This window comes from Talpa europaea (assembly GCF_964194135.1).
Source record: "Talpa europaea genome assembly, chromosome: 10".
Taxonomy (NCBI): Eukaryota; Metazoa; Chordata; class Mammalia; order Eulipotyphla; family Talpidae; genus Talpa; species Talpa europaea.
Window position 1 is genome coordinate 103,452,383 of NC_140077.1, and position 17,936 is coordinate 103,470,318.

General features: G+C 38.7%; 1 protein-coding gene across 1 annotated transcript; it reads left to right on the forward strand.

The window, feature by feature from the left end:
• Positions 1-1,656: 1,656 nt before the first annotated feature.
• Positions 1,657-12,613, forward strand: PLRG1 (pleiotropic regulator 1; the record flags this gene model as incomplete). Its single annotated transcript, XM_084245588.1, has 15 exons — positions 1,657-1,803; positions 2,351-2,457; positions 3,468-3,610; positions 4,552-4,605; positions 5,463-5,556; positions 5,720-5,807; positions 7,054-7,152; positions 7,666-7,758; positions 8,898-9,047; positions 9,137-9,238; positions 9,743-9,845; positions 10,822-10,930; positions 11,431-11,570; positions 12,030-12,223; positions 12,554-12,613. The coding sequence occupies 15 exons, from the start codon at positions 1,657-1,659 to the stop codon at positions 12,611-12,613; spliced, it is 1,683 nt and encodes a 560-aa protein (XP_084101714.1).
• Positions 12,614-17,936: the final 5,323 nt, after the last annotated feature.

Below are 17,936 nucleotides of genomic sequence, written 5' to 3' on the forward strand. Positions count from 1 at the left end.
GCTCCTTCCCTTTCAAGATTCATGGCCAGGGCCTCAGCACTCTTATCTGCAAGGTCAGGCAGGGGGCCAAGCTGGTCTCTCTCTCCCAGGCCATCCCTGAATGCCTGCATCTTTCCCCCCTTGCCTTTCCTTGCCCCCCTTGTTTGGGGACTTTGCCACAGTGGTTGTGTCTGCTGAAACACGATGTTATTCATGTAACAGATATGGGCACAGTTGGGTGCTCAGACCTTGCGGGCTACCCAGATCTGGGACCTCATGCATGAGTAATAAAGCTTCTCCGGACCTCACTATTCCTGAAGCACCACTTGCTCTTCCTCTGCCTGGGTAAAAGCCTAGAATTTATTTCTACAACACTTCCAGCCCAATGGAACCAAGATGTGGAACTGCCGGAGGGAAAGGCCTGGAGTTCCAGACCGTGGAAGGGCCTTTGCTCCAAGGGGTCACTTTCTCCAGCCCCTCCCAAGAACTGGTTTTGTATGTTCTCTAAGAAAAGCATTAAGTTTCCGCGCAAACAACCGCAACTATAATCCAAACCCTTTAATACCAAGAGTAAACGCGATTTTTTTTGCCCTAAAGATTTATCTATGCATACAAGAACTGGGGTACAGGTCAGAAGTGGGGGGGGCAAGAGGATCCCCAGAGACAGAGTGGGGACCAGAACAGGCAGACTGACTGGAATACACTGCTGAGGGGAGCAGCGGGCGAGACAGGAGAGGTCTGCTAACACGACCCTAAGACCAGCTAAGGGAGCGCCCCGACCATTCCAGCCCGCGCTTCCACAAGCCCCGCCCCTCAGCCCTGAGACTCCGCCCCGGAGGCGAACCGAGGAGGAAGGCCCGCCCCTTGACCCCCGGAGGCCCGCTGGCGAGCAGCGCGCGTGCGCAGAGTTGCGTCACATCCTGCGCCAGGGCGCCGATTCCGGAAGGGGCTGCCACCTGTGGCGGCGGTTTCTGTGCTGGTGTCCAGGGTAGCCTCCCTGCTGGAGCAGCGGAGTACGCGGCCGCATCATGGTCGAGGTAAAGGGACACTTGGCGGTGCACGGGAGTCTTTTGCTTGTGCATTGATTGACCGCGGGTGAAGCGATCAAGGGTGATGGCATTATTGGGCGGCGTAGCGGCTGCCAGGGGAGGCTCTTGGCCGAGGCCGATGGTCCCTTCTTAAGGATTTCAGGGGCCGGGAGAGGCCGGATGAGAGCAGGAGTTGGAGGTTTTGCCTTTCCGCATTTCGAGGAGCGGAGGCTCTTTTCTCTGAAGCCTGAGATAATTCCCCCAGTCTTCACTTGACTTTGGGAGCTGGCACTGCCCGAGGCGGGGCATCTGGTACCCGCCGCCTGCCGGGCAGTGTCTGTGGTTCTGTGGCCTGAACGCCTGGCGATCTTCTCGTCTCCACTGTTCTTTTACTTCACGTCGGCTCCAGGATAACCTACTCTCTTGAATATTTGCATCTTTCCGTACTTGAGCAACCATTCTATTAGCAAACCTCGTCTATTTTATCTCAGGAATGTTTTTTGCCTTTTCTCCAAACTCTTTGCCATCATCTTAGTTCAAACCAACATCAGCTTTTGCCTCTATTGGTGCATTGGCTCCAGGCTGGTCTCCTTGCTTCAATTTTTGTAAACCGACCTCCTCCCCCATTGATGTGTTTCAAATGTTCGTCATGCATTTCTCGATTAAAACCGTATACTGTCGCTGTGTTGCTCGTGGAAAAAATATCGCCTCTTGCGGTAACCTAAAAAACCTTACTGTTGTGGATCTTACCTACTTCTGCAAACTCATTTTGCATCCCAATGCACTCTCACCAAACGTACACAACTGCAGCTCCTGACATTATTTCAGTTACTGAATACCTTCCATGCTGGGTGTTTTCCCTTTGCCTGGGTCGTTCATGCCTTTTTTCAGTGTCTATTCTGTGCAAGTTTTTCTCCCATTCTGCTTAGATATCGCCTCATAGGTCTTTCATAACCTTTCTAAGTTCTTTGTCTCAGTCCTTTGCTTGTTTCAGTCCTAACACATGTCAGAATGTAGAGTTATTTACTTATCTATTTCCTTTTGAGTACAGAGGACTGCTTTTTCATCATTCTGTTGTTAATTTCAAACACAATGCCTGCCAAACAAATAGTAGGGAAATCAATAAATATTAAATAAATGACCAACTTCAGGTACCACTCAATTGACCAAAGAGGAATTTCCTCCTCTTCTCTGAACTTGACTTTTATAGCTCGCTAGGAGTAACTATGGTGAGCGATGTAAAGCTTTTTATGTATTTAAACATGTAAAGTGTGTAAATTATTTGACTTTAGGTCATATGAGTAATTTGTTGCTAGATGTATAATTATACTCTTTCTTTCTAGGAGGTACAGAAACATTCTGTGCACACACTTGTGTTCAGGTCTTTGAAGAGGACCCATGACATGTTTGTAGCTGATAATGGAAAACCTGTGCCTTTGGATGAAGATAGGTAAGTATAATTTCTTTTTAATTTCTAGAATATTTAAACTTCCAATATTGGGGCAGAGAGCAGGAAGAGGAGGACCTTTAAAGATTTTTGAGTAATACTAGCGCTCATGGGATATCTATTCATTAATGAGTAGTGTTTTGCTGTAATTTAAGCTGACTTAATTCCTTTTTTTGGCCTTAATTTTTATAGTAAAAATCTTATTAATTAGTTACATTTTACAAATACCAGTAATTAGGAGAGTCCCTTTCAGGTGTTATATTTTATAATCAATCACTTTGTATGTGCGTTCAGCTTCCTGCTGCTCTCAGAGCCTTGCTAAGCTGAAATTGTACCTGGCCAGTGCCTCTACTCCCATCTTTTCTTGTTAGTATGTGGAGGATTTTTGAGTGGTAGCATGTTTTTGGTTCTCCATCTCCAGCATCAGTCTGGGATTGTGTTATGTGCAGTGTTCCTTCTTTGATCTTTATCCTTTGTTTAAAATCTTAGTTCCTCACACAAGCAGTTATATTTGATTTGCAAAGTGGCCTAGTCTCCAAATTAATATAAGTGCATTTCCTTTTTAAAATAATGAAGTACTTTGATTTGTTGTAATCTTCTTAGATACATCCATTAAAAGTTTCTACAGAACTTTTACTCTGTTTTTGTATTTAGACATTTGAAAGAAAGTATATTGAGTTTGAGGTATTTTTAGAGATAGTAATTTCTAAATATTTTTACACCTTTTAGACTCTTAATAACTCACTATGAGGGATTTTATATTTATTGACTAACTTACAAAAATACTACTTAGACTTAATAGATGCCAGGGGGTGGATTGGGAACAAAGTGTGTGAATGCACTTGGAAATTTTGAGCTTTTTAAAAATACTTCTCAAAAACTTCATAGAAACCTTCTACGGGATTAGGCAAGTTTAAGTATTTTCTTCCTGGCTACCTGTGACTATATTTATAGTGGCAAATAATATTTAAAGTACTCAAAGATACATTCTTATGTTTATGATTTCTAAATAGTCACAAACGAAAAATGGCTATCAAGCTGCGCAATGAATATGGTCCTGTGTTGCACATGCCTACGTCCAAAGAAAATTTTAAAGACAAGGGCCCTCAGAATGCCTCAGATTCATATGGTCATAAACAGTATCCTGCCAATCAAGGTGAGTGTGGTGGGATCAGAAATGCCAGGACTGGGCCTCCCCTGGTGGCGCAGCGGGTGAGCGCTGGGCTGCGAGGCTGCTTGCAGCCTCTGCAGCACTGGTCCGATCCCCAGCCACCGGCGAGGGTCCCACATGGCGCGCAGACCTCTCCTGCCGCTCGCTGCTCCCCTCAGCAATATGCTTCGGTCCTTCTGCCTGTTCTGCCCCCCGCTCTGGCTCTGGCGGGTTCTCTCACCCTCCCACGCTTCTGACTGTGCCCAATGCTTGTATAAATAAATAGATAAATCTTAAAAAAAAAGAAAAAAAAAGAAATGCCAGGACTTACCTCAGAATTTTAGAACTAGAAAAAGTCAGTTGTGCCCCTTCTGGAAGCCATGCCCTGTTTAAAGCTGTACCATAATGGTAATAGAAGTCTTGATTGCCTCTTGGGAGAATGATTAAAATGATTGGCAGATTTTTTTCTTATAGGAAATAACAAAGTGTTATAATGATGGCAGACAGTCTTAGGATATGGAGAAGGTCATAGTGGGGATTAAAAGAAAACCTCCTAAACTGTAGGGACGTTATCTTATCTATTCTGGCTTAATTCAGAGAGAGGTTAGTAAGTATAGAAATGGTAGTGTATAAAGATAATAGAAGATTTCATAGGCAAATCATTTTCTTGAAAGAAACACCAGAGTAGATTGTTACTTGATGTACTATCAGTACTGTGTAGCAAATACACAAGGTCTTTTGACATCATTTCAGCAAATCTTCAAGGACTAGCTGTGTATATGTCCGTTAGAAGTCAAAACAAACATGACCTATTTTCTGAGGCTTGGGTTTAGCTGGGAAAATGAGAAAAATCCAGTTGACAATATTATTTAATTCATTAAAAGAGATAATACATGTGTAAATATATCTGTCATTGATCAGTTTTTTTTCTTTTTTTTTTTTTAAAGGACAAGAAGTTGAATATCTGGTGACAGGTACACATCCATACCCACCAGGCCCAGGTAAATAAGCTGTTGGACTTTGAAAATGTCTCATTGTCACTTGTATTTCCATGAATTAGCCAATAATATGATTCCTGTTGCCTATAAAATACAGATTAAATTCAGTAGGCAGGCATAACTTTTTATCTGAAAATTAATGCTCAGTGTCACATGCATTCATTCAGCAAACTTTCTTTAAGCAACTGTAATTTTTCAGGCACTGTGCTAGAAATTTAAAGATAGTAAGACTGCTGCAGGCTAAGACAAACGTATATATGGAGTTTAGACCGGCAACTTATAAAAGTGATAGATGCGTTAGTATAGAAACAGGACAGAACTCTATCGTGGTATGTTTATGTGTGTAAGAAAATTAGTACACAAATGAAGTGCCACTATAACAGGGTAGAGGGCAAAAGCTTATTATATGTAGGTTTTAGTAATTTTAGAAGACAGGATTTACCATAGTCAGAATATAGGCAAGTCAATGCTTTTGTTGTAGTCATTTACATTTTCTCTTGGAAACATTTTGTTAGTATTTGGAGAGCTGCTTAATTTCTATATCTGAAGATAATATCCCAAGATAATAGAAATTTTAAAAGTTTAAAAATGAAAATTCTAACATTAATACTTATTTTAATACCAAACTGTTTGTGATTACATCAAATTTGTTAAGTGTTGTTCAGCTATGTTTATTGTAAAAAAGATATAAACAAAAGACATCGTGGAAAATTTAATCAAGATTTTCATAGTGTCACTTCCTAGAGAGCATCACTGTTATCTTTTTGTATGTTTTCTTCCAGTTTTTTATTTTAAATGCTTGTAAATGAAACCAAAGATAGCTTGTACTAACAGGAATCAATTTTTTTTTTTTTTTACAGGAGTTGCTTTGACAGCAGATACTAAGATCCAAAGAATGCCAAGTGAATCAGCTGCACAGTCCTTAGCTGTGGCGTTACCTGCTAATCAGGCTAGGTATGAAATGTGAGCATTTTGAAAGTGTAGTTTACTGTTTATGATTTCATGTATCACATGATACTTTCATTTATCCATGCTTACAAAAATTTAAATATATATGCTGCAGAATAGGTGACTGGACGCATCAGGTACTTAGAATGTGCTGACTTTCTTGTCTCAGGGTGGACGCAAATCGCAGCACAGCTGCTGGAGGTGAATACCGACATCCTGGGGCCGCCGACCGCTCACAGCCTGCGGGCATGACTGCTGTAGGTGTCTCTGTCCAGTCACGCTTCTGATTTCTAACTTTGGAACCTGTTGCCTTATTTTTCTTAATCCCAACTATTATTTTAAATATTAAATAATGAGCATTTTTCTTGGAATTGTTCAAGTAAGTAGCCTGCACTCATTGTTAGTATTTAATAACCTGAAGTATAAGTTGCTAATGAATTGACATGCTTTTTAGAATTTAAAATTTTGTTAAATCTGGTCCCATATGTATATTGTACATAATGTTTATTTTGATGAAGATGATGTGATAGTGTTTTTTATTATCCATTATTAGAAATATAAGGACTATTCTGAAACTTGTAATCCTGTATTAGTGTGTGTTAGGTAGGAATGTCTTTAAATACTCAGTTGGTTTATATAGAGTTGAGAGCTTTTAATGTGGTAATATTCATGAGCTACCCAACTAGTGCCTTAAAAATGATCGTTTAGAAATATATTTATCTATAGGTAGAATAGTAGCTATTGTAACAGTAGTTATAGAAAGAATAACAAAATAGACAGTTTACTATGCTACCTCTTGAAATAGTACAAGATTTAACACCTCAGTTTATTATGCAATTGATTTGACTTTATGAAGTAAGTAGATTTGTAGCTCTACATTTCCTCCATTACCTTCTATTCGCAGGTCTCTGCCCAGACTTTCTGTTTAGAAACATTTAATGTAAGCTTCTTGGGGGCAGGACCTCTTTGATCATAAATATTTTTTGAATGATTAGATATATGCTAACAGCTGATGATGGATCAGCCAGTATAACCTTTAAAATAGTGTGTAAATATTTTGAGACCAGATAAATAGCAGTAACTATTAGTCGTTTTACAATATTAAATCAGTAATGTTGAAATATGACAGCGAGAGGCAGTGGCGTTAATCCACTTCTGGCCTAACTAGCAATCAGAGCTTCTTACATGGACCTTTATTACTGTTAACTGTGAGTTAGGTACTGTTTTTTCCATTTCACAGGTGAGGCACAGGTTACATAATTTTTACTAAGGTCAATCCCAGTAATTGGCAGAGCTGAGTTTTCTACCCATGCACAATGGTGTGGGCCCCTTAACTCTGATATTCTACCTCTGAATTTAACTGCTTCTTAAAGTTATCAAACAAAATATAGTTTGACTAAAAGTCTTTGATTTTAGCTGTCTTTTCATATAAGGAAGGAAACTGTTGACCACATGAAACCTTAGGTATGCTGTCTTCACTAATAATGTCATCTGTTCCGGTAGGTTATGGAGGGTGGCAACGCCAAGAACTCTGCCCTGATGGCTAAAAAAGCCCCTACCATGCCGAAACCCCAGTGGCACCCGCCCTGGAAGCTCTACAGGGTGAGTTCGTTTGCATATTGCCCCCCGGCTTCCACAGGGACAAGAGCTAAGGAGTAGCTAAGGAGGAAAAGGAGTGGATATGAGAACTGGTAAAGTCATCCCAGATGGGATGAGGAGGGGGCTTAGAAACTATCTCAAAAAAGGTATCTTGGGAAGGCGACTTCTTTAAGTAAAAGTTATACTTGTGTTATATATAGAATCCAGGATAAAATGTAGGTAGAAGGCTACTAAGTTGGAGATCAGAGTAAATAAATTTTTGAAATTTGGGAAAAGTGTTCAGGTTATTTAATATGAATCACAAATCTTACTGATTAACTTTTGAATTATAGTAAATTAAAATGATTCAAAATAGACCAGATTGAAACTAGAACAGGTATAGTTTTAGTTCATATACTGATCTTATTCGAAGATAATGGGGACAGTTCAAACCCTACTTATAGCTATGGTTGAAGTTGAATAAACTTTAACTTGTGTGTTATGAGTTGGCCCATTCTACCGTTTGTTTAAATACAGGTGATCAGCGGGCATCTGGGCTGGGTCCGCTGCATTGCTGTGGAACCTGGAAATCAGTGGTTTGTTACTGGCTCTGCTGACAGAACTATAAAGGTAATATGGAAGGAAGAAAAAAATAAACACCGTTGGTGTTTGCTATGTAAATGTAATCTATTTTGTTTCCTTTGATGGAAATTGTTGATGTACAATAGTTCCTCTAATTTCTTAGACCTGAGTATGAAATAAAATGTATTGTTTCCCAGTTAAAAGTTTCAAATAAATAACTGTTCAAATAACTTGATACTTAAACAGGTTTTTTCCAAACAGTATGTGCTGACTATTTCTAATTCCTTCGCAATAACTTTTTTCCCTCCTTCTGGTTACAAAATTAGAGCATGTTCATCTATTAAAAAATGCAGAAAATACGGAGAATTATGAAAGAACTTACACCCTTACATAATCTTAGCACCGGCACATATTTGGATGAATATTAACCTTTTTTCATCTGTTGCAAATAGTTCCCAGTTTTAGTCTTTTTTTTTTAAGATTTATTTATTTATTTATGCAAGCACTGGGTACAGTCAGAAGCACGGGAGGGTAAGAGAATTCACCAGAGCCAGAGCGGGGAACAGAACAGGCAGACCGACGAAGTATACTGCTGAGGGGAGCAGCGGGCGGCAGGAGATGTCTGCACGCCATGTGGGACCCTCGCCCGGCAGCCGGGGATCGAACCGGTGCTGCAGAGGCTGCAGGCAGCTTCGCAGCCCAGCGCTCAACCGCTGCGCCGCCAGGGGAGGCCCCTTCGCTTACTTTTCCTGATTCTTTTTCCTGGCTTTTACTTGGGGAGAAGGGGTTACTTTGCAAAATTTAAAGGTAATTTATTTTTTTATTTATGTATACAAGAACTGGGGTGTAGCCCAGAGGTGTGGGGGTGAGGATTCACCAGAGAGAGGGGAGCAGAACAGGTGGATCTACTGAACTACACTGCTGAGGGGAGCAGCAGGTGAGACAGGAGATATCTGCTGTGCCATGTGGGTCAGCTTTCCAGCCAGGGGTGGAACTCATGCCGTAGTGGCTGGCGATGGCTTGATAGTGCTGAGACTTCAACCCCTGCTCTACCAGGGAGCCCCAAAGTTTAAAATTTTTATATCATTGTATTTTTCTCTGTTCGAAGACAATTTTAACATTAAAATGCTAAAAATCTGCTTTGGTATAACCAATAAGAAGAAAAACAAACTATTCTTTGATTGCAGATCTGGGACTTGGCTAGTGGCAAATTGAAGCTGTCATTAACTGGGCACATCAGCACAGTGCGTGGTGTGATAGTGAGCACCAGGAGCCCCTACCTGTTCTCCTGTGGAGAAGACAAACAAGTCAAATGCTGGGATCTTGAATATAATAAGGTAAGCTTGGAGCTGATGGTCTAAAACATTGTGAGCCACTGTTTATCTTTCTAATTATAGAAAATTTAACTTTTCCTGCTTATGTTTAGGTTATAAGGCACTATCATGGACATCTCAGTGCAGTGTATGGTTTGGATTTGCACCCAACAATTGATGTTCTGGTAACCTGTAGTCGAGATTCAACTGCACGGGTGAGTGGGAGAGAGTTTTGTGTTTATCTGGAAATGTATTGTGTCTTGTGGTGTTTGATACTAGAGTCATATTGTTTGATAGAGAATGAAAGATGGTTGCCTTGATCCACCAACACCCTGGTCCCTCAGTTTCTTGACTGTTTTTTCCATCTTCATCTCCAGTTTGAGGGCGTTACCAAGTTTGTTACTGGGAGTGCCCTGCCCCAGAAGTGCCACAGGCACATTCATTCTTTCTCAGCTACTTCCATTGAGCTGTTTCATTCAGTGTTCCTGTTGTAGCTGTCCTCAGGCTTACCGTCTGCTGATCTTTATAGCTCTTTGTATTTCTTGCCCCCTGCTCCCTCTCTGCATTCTCCTGCCACCTTACAGATTATCTTTCATTTGTGCACTTCATCTATACTCAGGCACAGTTGTCTAACAACTTCCCAGCCTTGAATTGATCTAGTTTCCTGCCTGAGATATGAACACTCTTTTCTTTGACAGTACGACTATTGTGTTTTACAGATTTGGGATGTGAGAACAAAAGCCAGCGTACACACATTATCTGGACACACAAATGCAGTTGCTACGGTGAGGTGTCAAGCAGCCGAACCACAAATTATTACTGGTACGATTAATAATTTAAAAGTCTGCAGTGTATTCCCACTGGAGTGCAGTGTGCCATTATGATTATACGTGTACTTTTCCTCTTCTCTATGGCTCTTGCTTTGTATTGTGATTCTCTGTGCATTTGAAATTCATCATGTTATGTGGTAACACATTGTGTAATTTTTAATCTCATACTTTTTACCTATCATATGTCATGTGCAGCAGTGTCTTACAACACCTGATTAGAAAATGGTAATACATTTAAACTTTGTTTCAGTGTCAAAATTACTAGTATGAGAAATTGGAGTTAGAAGAAGATGGAGACCAATAATGTTTACCAATATTGTTTGAATCCTTTGCTTAAAATGAAGTTCAAGCAGTGAATCTTTACTCTAACACTAGAAAATAATTCCTTCACATGATACATTTTATTAACTTAAAAAATCGCCTTTCCCTTTACTAGGGGATATTAGCATGTATTTGTGTCACTTGATACTTGCATTTCTTCTAGCTGTTCAAAAGACAGTGCATCGAGTATTTTAAGAATTAAAGTCGGGCCTCCCCGGTGGCGCAACGGGTTGAGCTCAGCGCTGTGAGGCTGTCTGCAGCCTCTGCAGCGCGGTTTCGATTCCTGGCCGGCCAAGGAGATTTCCCACATGGCGCGGCAGACCTCTTCTGTCGCTCCTACTGCTCCCCTCAGATTGTCTGCCTGTTCTGCTTGCTCCCTGGTCTGTCTCTGGTGAATCCTTGCATCCCGTGCACCTCTGGCCTATACCCCAGCTCTGTATAAAAATAAATAAATCTTTAAAAAAAAAAAAAAGAATTAAGTCAGCCTACAATTTCAAATCATTTGAACTTTAAAGCATTTAGCCAAGAGGTGATGATACTTTGTATTTAAATTTACATGTCTGTGGAAGAATGTTTTATATTTTAGTATAGTTAACCTTTGCATTCTTTTTTCTGATCTTTATTTTGTGTGTGTATTTTCATTACAGGAAGCCATGACACTACGATACGATTGTGGGATTTGGTGGCTGGAAAAACAAGGGTCACGTTAACAAATCACAAGAAATCAGTCAGGGCTGTGGTTTTACATCCAAGACAGTAAGTGTATTTTCTTGATTAACTTCTTGTTATTACTGAAATACCAACATTTGACCTACTTTTGATAGTCATTTGGCCACTGTCACGTCTACCTTGTGCTACTTACGAACATGCATTTCTTTTATTTTCCCTGCATACCTTATCTAAGTTGAGAAAAGCTTTCTGCATGGTGAAAATTAATAATGTCAAAGGAAACAATTTAAGTAAATCATGGTAGAGTTTAAAGTAAAAGCTGCATGTCAGGATAGACAAATACTGGCTAGATTTGATGTTTTGTACTTAAATATTATTAGACAGTAAGATTCATGCAGAATATTTTAAATCTCAAGGAGCAAGTTAATAAACATTTAAAAAAATTAGTGGGGACCACAGCATCCACAGGTGGTGCATCATTTTGCAACTATTGTTCATTGTATCACAAGCATAACAAGCTTTTTAAAATTCACCATTTTATTTAACTTGATTTTCTTTGTCATTAATACTTTCTAATTTTATTTCAGTTATACATTTGCATCCGGTTCTCCAGATAACATAAAACAGTGGAAATTCCCTGATGGAAGTTTTATTCAGAATCTTTCTGGTCATAATGCTATTATTAATACATTGACGGTAAATTCTGATGGAGTCCTAGTGTCTGGAGGTAAAATAAGATTTTCATGATGTGTTTAGTCTCATTTTTTTCTTCAGTAAATGTGTAAAATTATTAGCTACCACATTTAAGTATTACTGCGAAACTTGCCTGATTAAAGTATATTTGAATGCTCGTGCGTGTTCATGCATATTTAGAGTGCACCTAGCATAGTTCATCCTTTAGCTGTCTTTGAGTGCCCACATAGTAAGTCTAAGTTAGGGATTTGTGCTAGAAATTGACTAAAGTTTGGTTTTGTATTCTGAATTGGATATCATTTTATGTTTATTGAGCTCTGAAATAAATTCAGAATAAACACCAATGAATGTGGACAAAGAGAAGCTTGAGTGCCTTTATATCTAGTTTTATAACTATAGTTGTTGCCCTGGTGCTTGGCTAATGGTTGGTGTTTAATGTTTATCAGGCTGAATTGTTGAAGAGTACAAGTTTAACCAGCTCTTTCCCTTTAAGCTGACAATGGCACTATGCATCTTTGGGACTGGAGAACTGGCTACAACTTCCAGAGAGTTCATGCAGCTGTGCAACCTGGGTCTTTGGATAGTGAATCAGGAATATTTGCTTGTGCTTTTGATCAATCTGAAAGTCGGTTGCTAACAGCGGAAGCTGATAAAACCATTAAAGTGTACAGAGAGGATGATACAGCGGTAAGTTCTATATTTCACATGTTAAAGTATAATAAATCAGCTGTTGGTTGCTATACAAATTCTAGAATTGGAAGCTTGTTCTTAGCTGTGTAAATAGCAATTTTATTTGAGATGAACCATAAACTCAACTTGTAGTGAACCCCTCATCCTTTATGGATCCCCTAATGTCAGGTTTGTCAAGTATTCCTAAAATTGTTAGAGAACTGCTAAATGTATAATGGCAAATAATGTAATTTAGAATATATGCCTTATTTTTGTTAGCAGGAAGTTACTAAATATGAAGCAAGCTCATCATACTTTGTTTTGACTTATTTACTTTTCTGCTTTTAGACGGAAGAGACACATCCTGTCAGCTGGAAGCCAGAAATTATCAAGAGAAAGAGATTTTAATGTGGCATTATCTTCATGGTGGTTCCATTTTTTTGGTTTGTTTTTTCTTAGCTTGGCACTGATGACGCTCTCTGGTCATTTTTATGTTCTGGCTAGGAATGTAAAGCAGAAATGTACATGCTGGAATCATTGCTGCTTCATTTTACAATGAACTCCCACCTGCATTTTTATTTCTAAAATAAGCAATTTGAGGTCTTAGGATTAAGATGCAGATATCAAGCATATGCAGCTTTGTTGAACGGAACTATCTAAAGGTAGACTATTTTGTCAATTTTATTAAAGGCCCTTTTTTAAAAAACGTATGGAATGACTTACTATATAATAGAATGTGTGAGAGAAACAGTAGTTTTGTTTTTTTTTTTTTTAAATCCTTTAAATAATGTCTGTGATGGCTAATTTGGGATTAAAGGATTTGAAGTCTTAATTTAACTAATGTATGTTTATTCCACAAACACTTTTGGGGTGCATGTTCTTCAGAGTTCTGTAATAGAGTCTGTGTGAAGGAAATAGACAAATTGTCTAGATAATAAACAAGGTGTGTCTGTCCTCTGAGGATTCCATATAGAGATGCTATAATAGAGGTGCTCAGGAAGTACTCGGGTAGTGCAGAGGAAAAGATCATTCATTTTCCAGGGAAGGCTTTGTAGCATACATTGGCATTTGAGCTGAGCTTTGAGAGGGCAGGGAAGGAGAAGGGTATTCTAAGATGAGACATAAAGTAAATGAAATCAGACGTGTGAAATCATGTGGTACAATCTTGGAACAAAGAACTGTCCCTGCCGATGCACATTGAGTGTGGCTGTTTGGTGGTGGGGAAGGTTTTGAGTTTGGATTTTATTCCACAAGCAGTAGGATATCAATATGGAGATATCAAAATTTGGGGGGAATAAGATAAAATGGATGTATCTGAAGGTGTAGCAAGGACTGTAATGTTTTGTGAGAATTTAAAAGTGTCATTTAAGTGCCGGATATCTGCACTTCCTTCTGGTAAACACAAGTTTATACACTCGGGTCCTGGTTGCTCATCAGTCAAGTGTTGTCAGACTTCACTTACTAGTTAGAAAATGCAGTTAAGGATCCATTTCAAAGTAAAAAATTGCACCTTAAACTTTGAATAAGCATTTCCAAATTATACCCCATCTTGCATGCTGTGGTGGGACTATAATTGTTACAAACTTTAAGAGTGTCAATTCAGATTATGTTGAGAATGTTTGAACTCTGGCTAACTCTTCTTCAGATTATGAAATTGCTACGAATATGCCTACTAGGAATATCTATCAAATGTACATAGCAAGTTCATTGTACCTTTGTTCATTAATGAATAAAACCAGCCCAGATGTCCTTTCAATAAGGGGTTGGTTTAATAGATTGTGGTACCTTCATGTGATTTATTTCTGTTCACTGAGAGTGAGGAATGTCTTTGGACTAGTAAGAGCAAATTTTAATGTAAAGTTGTACAAACATTTTTTGTAATATAACCTGCTCTAAAAAAAATGGAGAAGCCACACTACCCTGTTATTTGTTTTGTGAGGGAGTGGATTTATGGAAAAAATTCCATGATTGCCATTACATATTTCTATAATGTTGGAATTTTCTTATATAAGCATGTATTTTGTAAGCCTAAATAAAAAAAAAAAAAAAAAGCCCATACACTTGCATCCCTGAGAGATTCTCATGCACCTTGTAACTGACGATAAATCATAGAGGTGAACACCCACATAGGCCAAGAAGAAACCACTCTTGCAAGGAAGGATGAAAGTTTACCTCTATTAACCTGGGTAGCAAAGTATCAGCTATTGTGTTAGTTAGGCATAAATACTAAATTCTGAACAGCATTTTTAAAAGTCTGTTTCCCTGCCTCATGCTGTCCTATGTTACAATATTCTTAATCCTGTTGCCACACTCATAAGCTATAGAGGTGACTATAAATCGCCAAATTATTGTAAATAAGCTGGCAGTGCAAATTATCTTTCATTGCAATTTGATGTGCCTATTTTTTCTCGTCTGTGTATGTGTGCTTATATAGTTTTATTGCAAATAGGTATTTAGGCAGAAGCCTAAGGACTAAATGTATGTCTCCTCATAATTCAAATATGGAAGTCCTACTCCCTAAGGTGATGGTATTAGGATATGGAGGTGATTAGGTCATGAGGGTGGAGCCCTCTTGCAGGGTATTAGTGTCTTTATAGAAGAGACTGCAGAGAGCTCTCTGGGGAGGACACAGGAAGAAGATGGTTATCTGTGAACCAGAAGCAAGTTCTCATCAGACACAGTCTTATTTTAGACTTTGCCCAGCTGCCGGAACTGAGAAGCCAGTGTTTGCTGTTTACATTACAGCAGCATGAACTGAGTGAGGCATTGTTTTCTATAAATGGCATTTGGCTATACATACTGAGATGTGCTGTGTAAGACTCAACCATGTACTTCCAGAACTTGCCCCTGATCTGTGTTTGTATATTAGTTCATTGTTTTTAATGATGCTGTTCTACAGTGTGAGAATATTATTAGTTTAGATATTTTACTACTAACAGAAATAATGTAATTTTTCCATCTTAAATTTGTTAACTACAAACCAATGTGAAATCAATTCCCTTGATTTTAGTGCACATCATGAGTATTTCTATAAGATAATATCAATATGATTTCTGGGTCAACATAGGTAGAACTCCACCCATTTTCATGTATACAAACAAATTACTCTGAAGTCTTCAACAATTTACATTGCTTTTCTGCTTTAATGCCTTTGAATCCAGTTATTTCTGCTCTAAAAAGTTTGTGGTTAAGTTACAACATAAAAATTGTACTCAACCGCCCAAAGGAGATTATGTGGGACGTCCTTAATAGCTAACAACAGAAGAATCTGCTGGAAAAATCTTTATAACAGTTTGAGGACATTTGAAACATTTTAGGAAAGAGCAAGATTTATTTTGGGGTTTTCTTAAATATATCAAATTTATTTTGATTGGTAATATTTTTGCACCCATCATGCATGATGAGATGTGGGATTGGGAAAAGTTAATATGAGCCTCTTACTGGATTAAACTTAAAACAGTATTATTGAGGTGTAATTCACAGTGTACAATACAGTGGACTTTAGTATATTCACAGAAGTGGGCCTGTTACAGGGCAAACCTTGATATAAAACGGGTTGCCAGACTCTGGGTCCTCACCTGCACGCTTAAAAGGGACTTAATGCTAAACTTCCCATATACACAAAAGGTTGATAAAAGGTTTATTTACAAGGGAAGGGGAAATGAGGAATAACTTGGTGAAAAAGAGAAAGGTAAGTTCATAAATGTGTCCTACCCGTTCCGCTGACCCGGAATCCCAGTGACTGCCGCCCCCCGCCCCCCCACCCCCAGGCTGGTGAAAAACCTAGTGGTGTGGCCAAGAGGGTGACCCCTTCCACATGGCCAGTTAAATACTCAAATGGAGAGCCTAGTTGCTTAACTCCGTCCTCAGGTCCTCACAACCTTCCCTCTGGGGATCATGGGATTTATAGTTCCCAGTGTTGTGGGGGTGGGGTCCACAAAGCCTGTATGGAGTTTGCTCAGGACATCCTTTCCCCCCTAACAATCATCACACAGTCACTTTTAGAACATTTTATCACCCCCAAAGGAACGCTATACTATTGATAATTAGCAGCCTTTTCCCATCTCCCCACAACTCCTCAGCCTTAAGCAACCAATAGTCACCCTTCTGACTCTACAATGTTCCTATTCTGAGCATTTCACATAAATAGAATCTTTTAGTGTGTGGTCTTTTGTGACTGGCTTATTTCAGTACAGTGTCTTCAATGTTTATACATATCATAATGTGGCGGCATTTCCTTTTTATAGCTGAATACTATTCCACTGGATGGACATAAACTTTTCTATCCATCATTAATGGACATTTGGGTAAATAAACTTTTTTCACTCAGAAATCATAATAAACATTTGCTTCAGTGTAGCTCGCATTTTTAGAAGAAAGACCATGAGTTATTTCAGGAGCTTTATTTGTCAAGCAAATTGAATTACCAGTAATTAGACATTTGAACCATCCCCACATTTCTGTGTTACAAAATATATCCCTGGCCAAGCGGGGGTGTTTGCCTAACAAGTTAAACATTAAGAAACAGAATGGTAAAATTAATACTTGGGCAAATGCTGGAAGTTACATAACCAGGGTATTATAGTGTATAAAATAGCTTCAAGAAACAAAAAGCAAAGGAATACTCATATTTAAGCCCTCAGCATTTTGTTGCATATGAGCACATATGGATGAACTTTGCCTTTTTTAATAGAAATTATCCAAATGTCTGTGACTTTTAATAATAGTAATGATAGATAAAGCAAGCACTCATAGAACACTTGTACAAGCCTGGCATTATTCCAAGTGATTTTATACATTTGGATTCAAAATGCTTAAAACCAGAGTCAGCAACATAATTTGCAGGACCCAGTGCCAAATGAAAATGCAGGGCCCGCTGTTTAAAAATCAAGGATAAAAGTGTCATTAATATGTACGAAGACATAGAGCTTTTTCTCCTTATGTAATTTTTTTAACTTGCTACTTAATGTCGCTCTAGTAAAAAATTAACTAACAAATTTTAGCTCTCATCTTTACATTCTACAATGACTTTTTAAATGCAAGTATAGAAATACTTAACTCATGAAAAAAATTACCGAAAATACAATTTGCATTTCATAACTGACATGCATATATTCCAGAACAATGGACAAAATGAATTCATTTATTCCATTTCTTTATACATGCGCATTCTTAACAACACTAGATTCTGACTTGTTTATGAGTAAGGCAGGTTTGAAAAGGAAAGGAACTATGGGTTGATTGATCTTTCCCTGTCCTTCTACATTGTTTTCAGCATACATAGTTGGCTATAGGAAAAGCTACATGAATAAGAATAGATATGACAGGATTCCTGGACCATCTGTGTTTGTTAGAACGACATTGTGTTTGGAACAGGTTTGGGTTTGAATGATAATTTCTGTTTTTATCATGCCCTTGCAAATGGAACTCACCAGGCACCCTGGGGTTGAGGGTTCTCCAGAAATGAAGGAATAGATAAGACTTTCCTTTGGTCATCTGCTTTAGGGGGCCCTGCCAGAAATAATATTCAGTATTAACTTAGCTTAAGTCTCCAGAAAGTAAAGATGTGAGGTGGGGTTTTATTGTTAATTTATCAGGCACAAACATGCTTGCAACCTTTGTAATATTTGCATAAAGTTTGACAGAAAATGTTTTAGGAAACCCATCACATCGTGCAAACTTAAAAATGCTTCCCCCTTGCAGATTTGAGTTTCAAGGTAAACAGATAAAT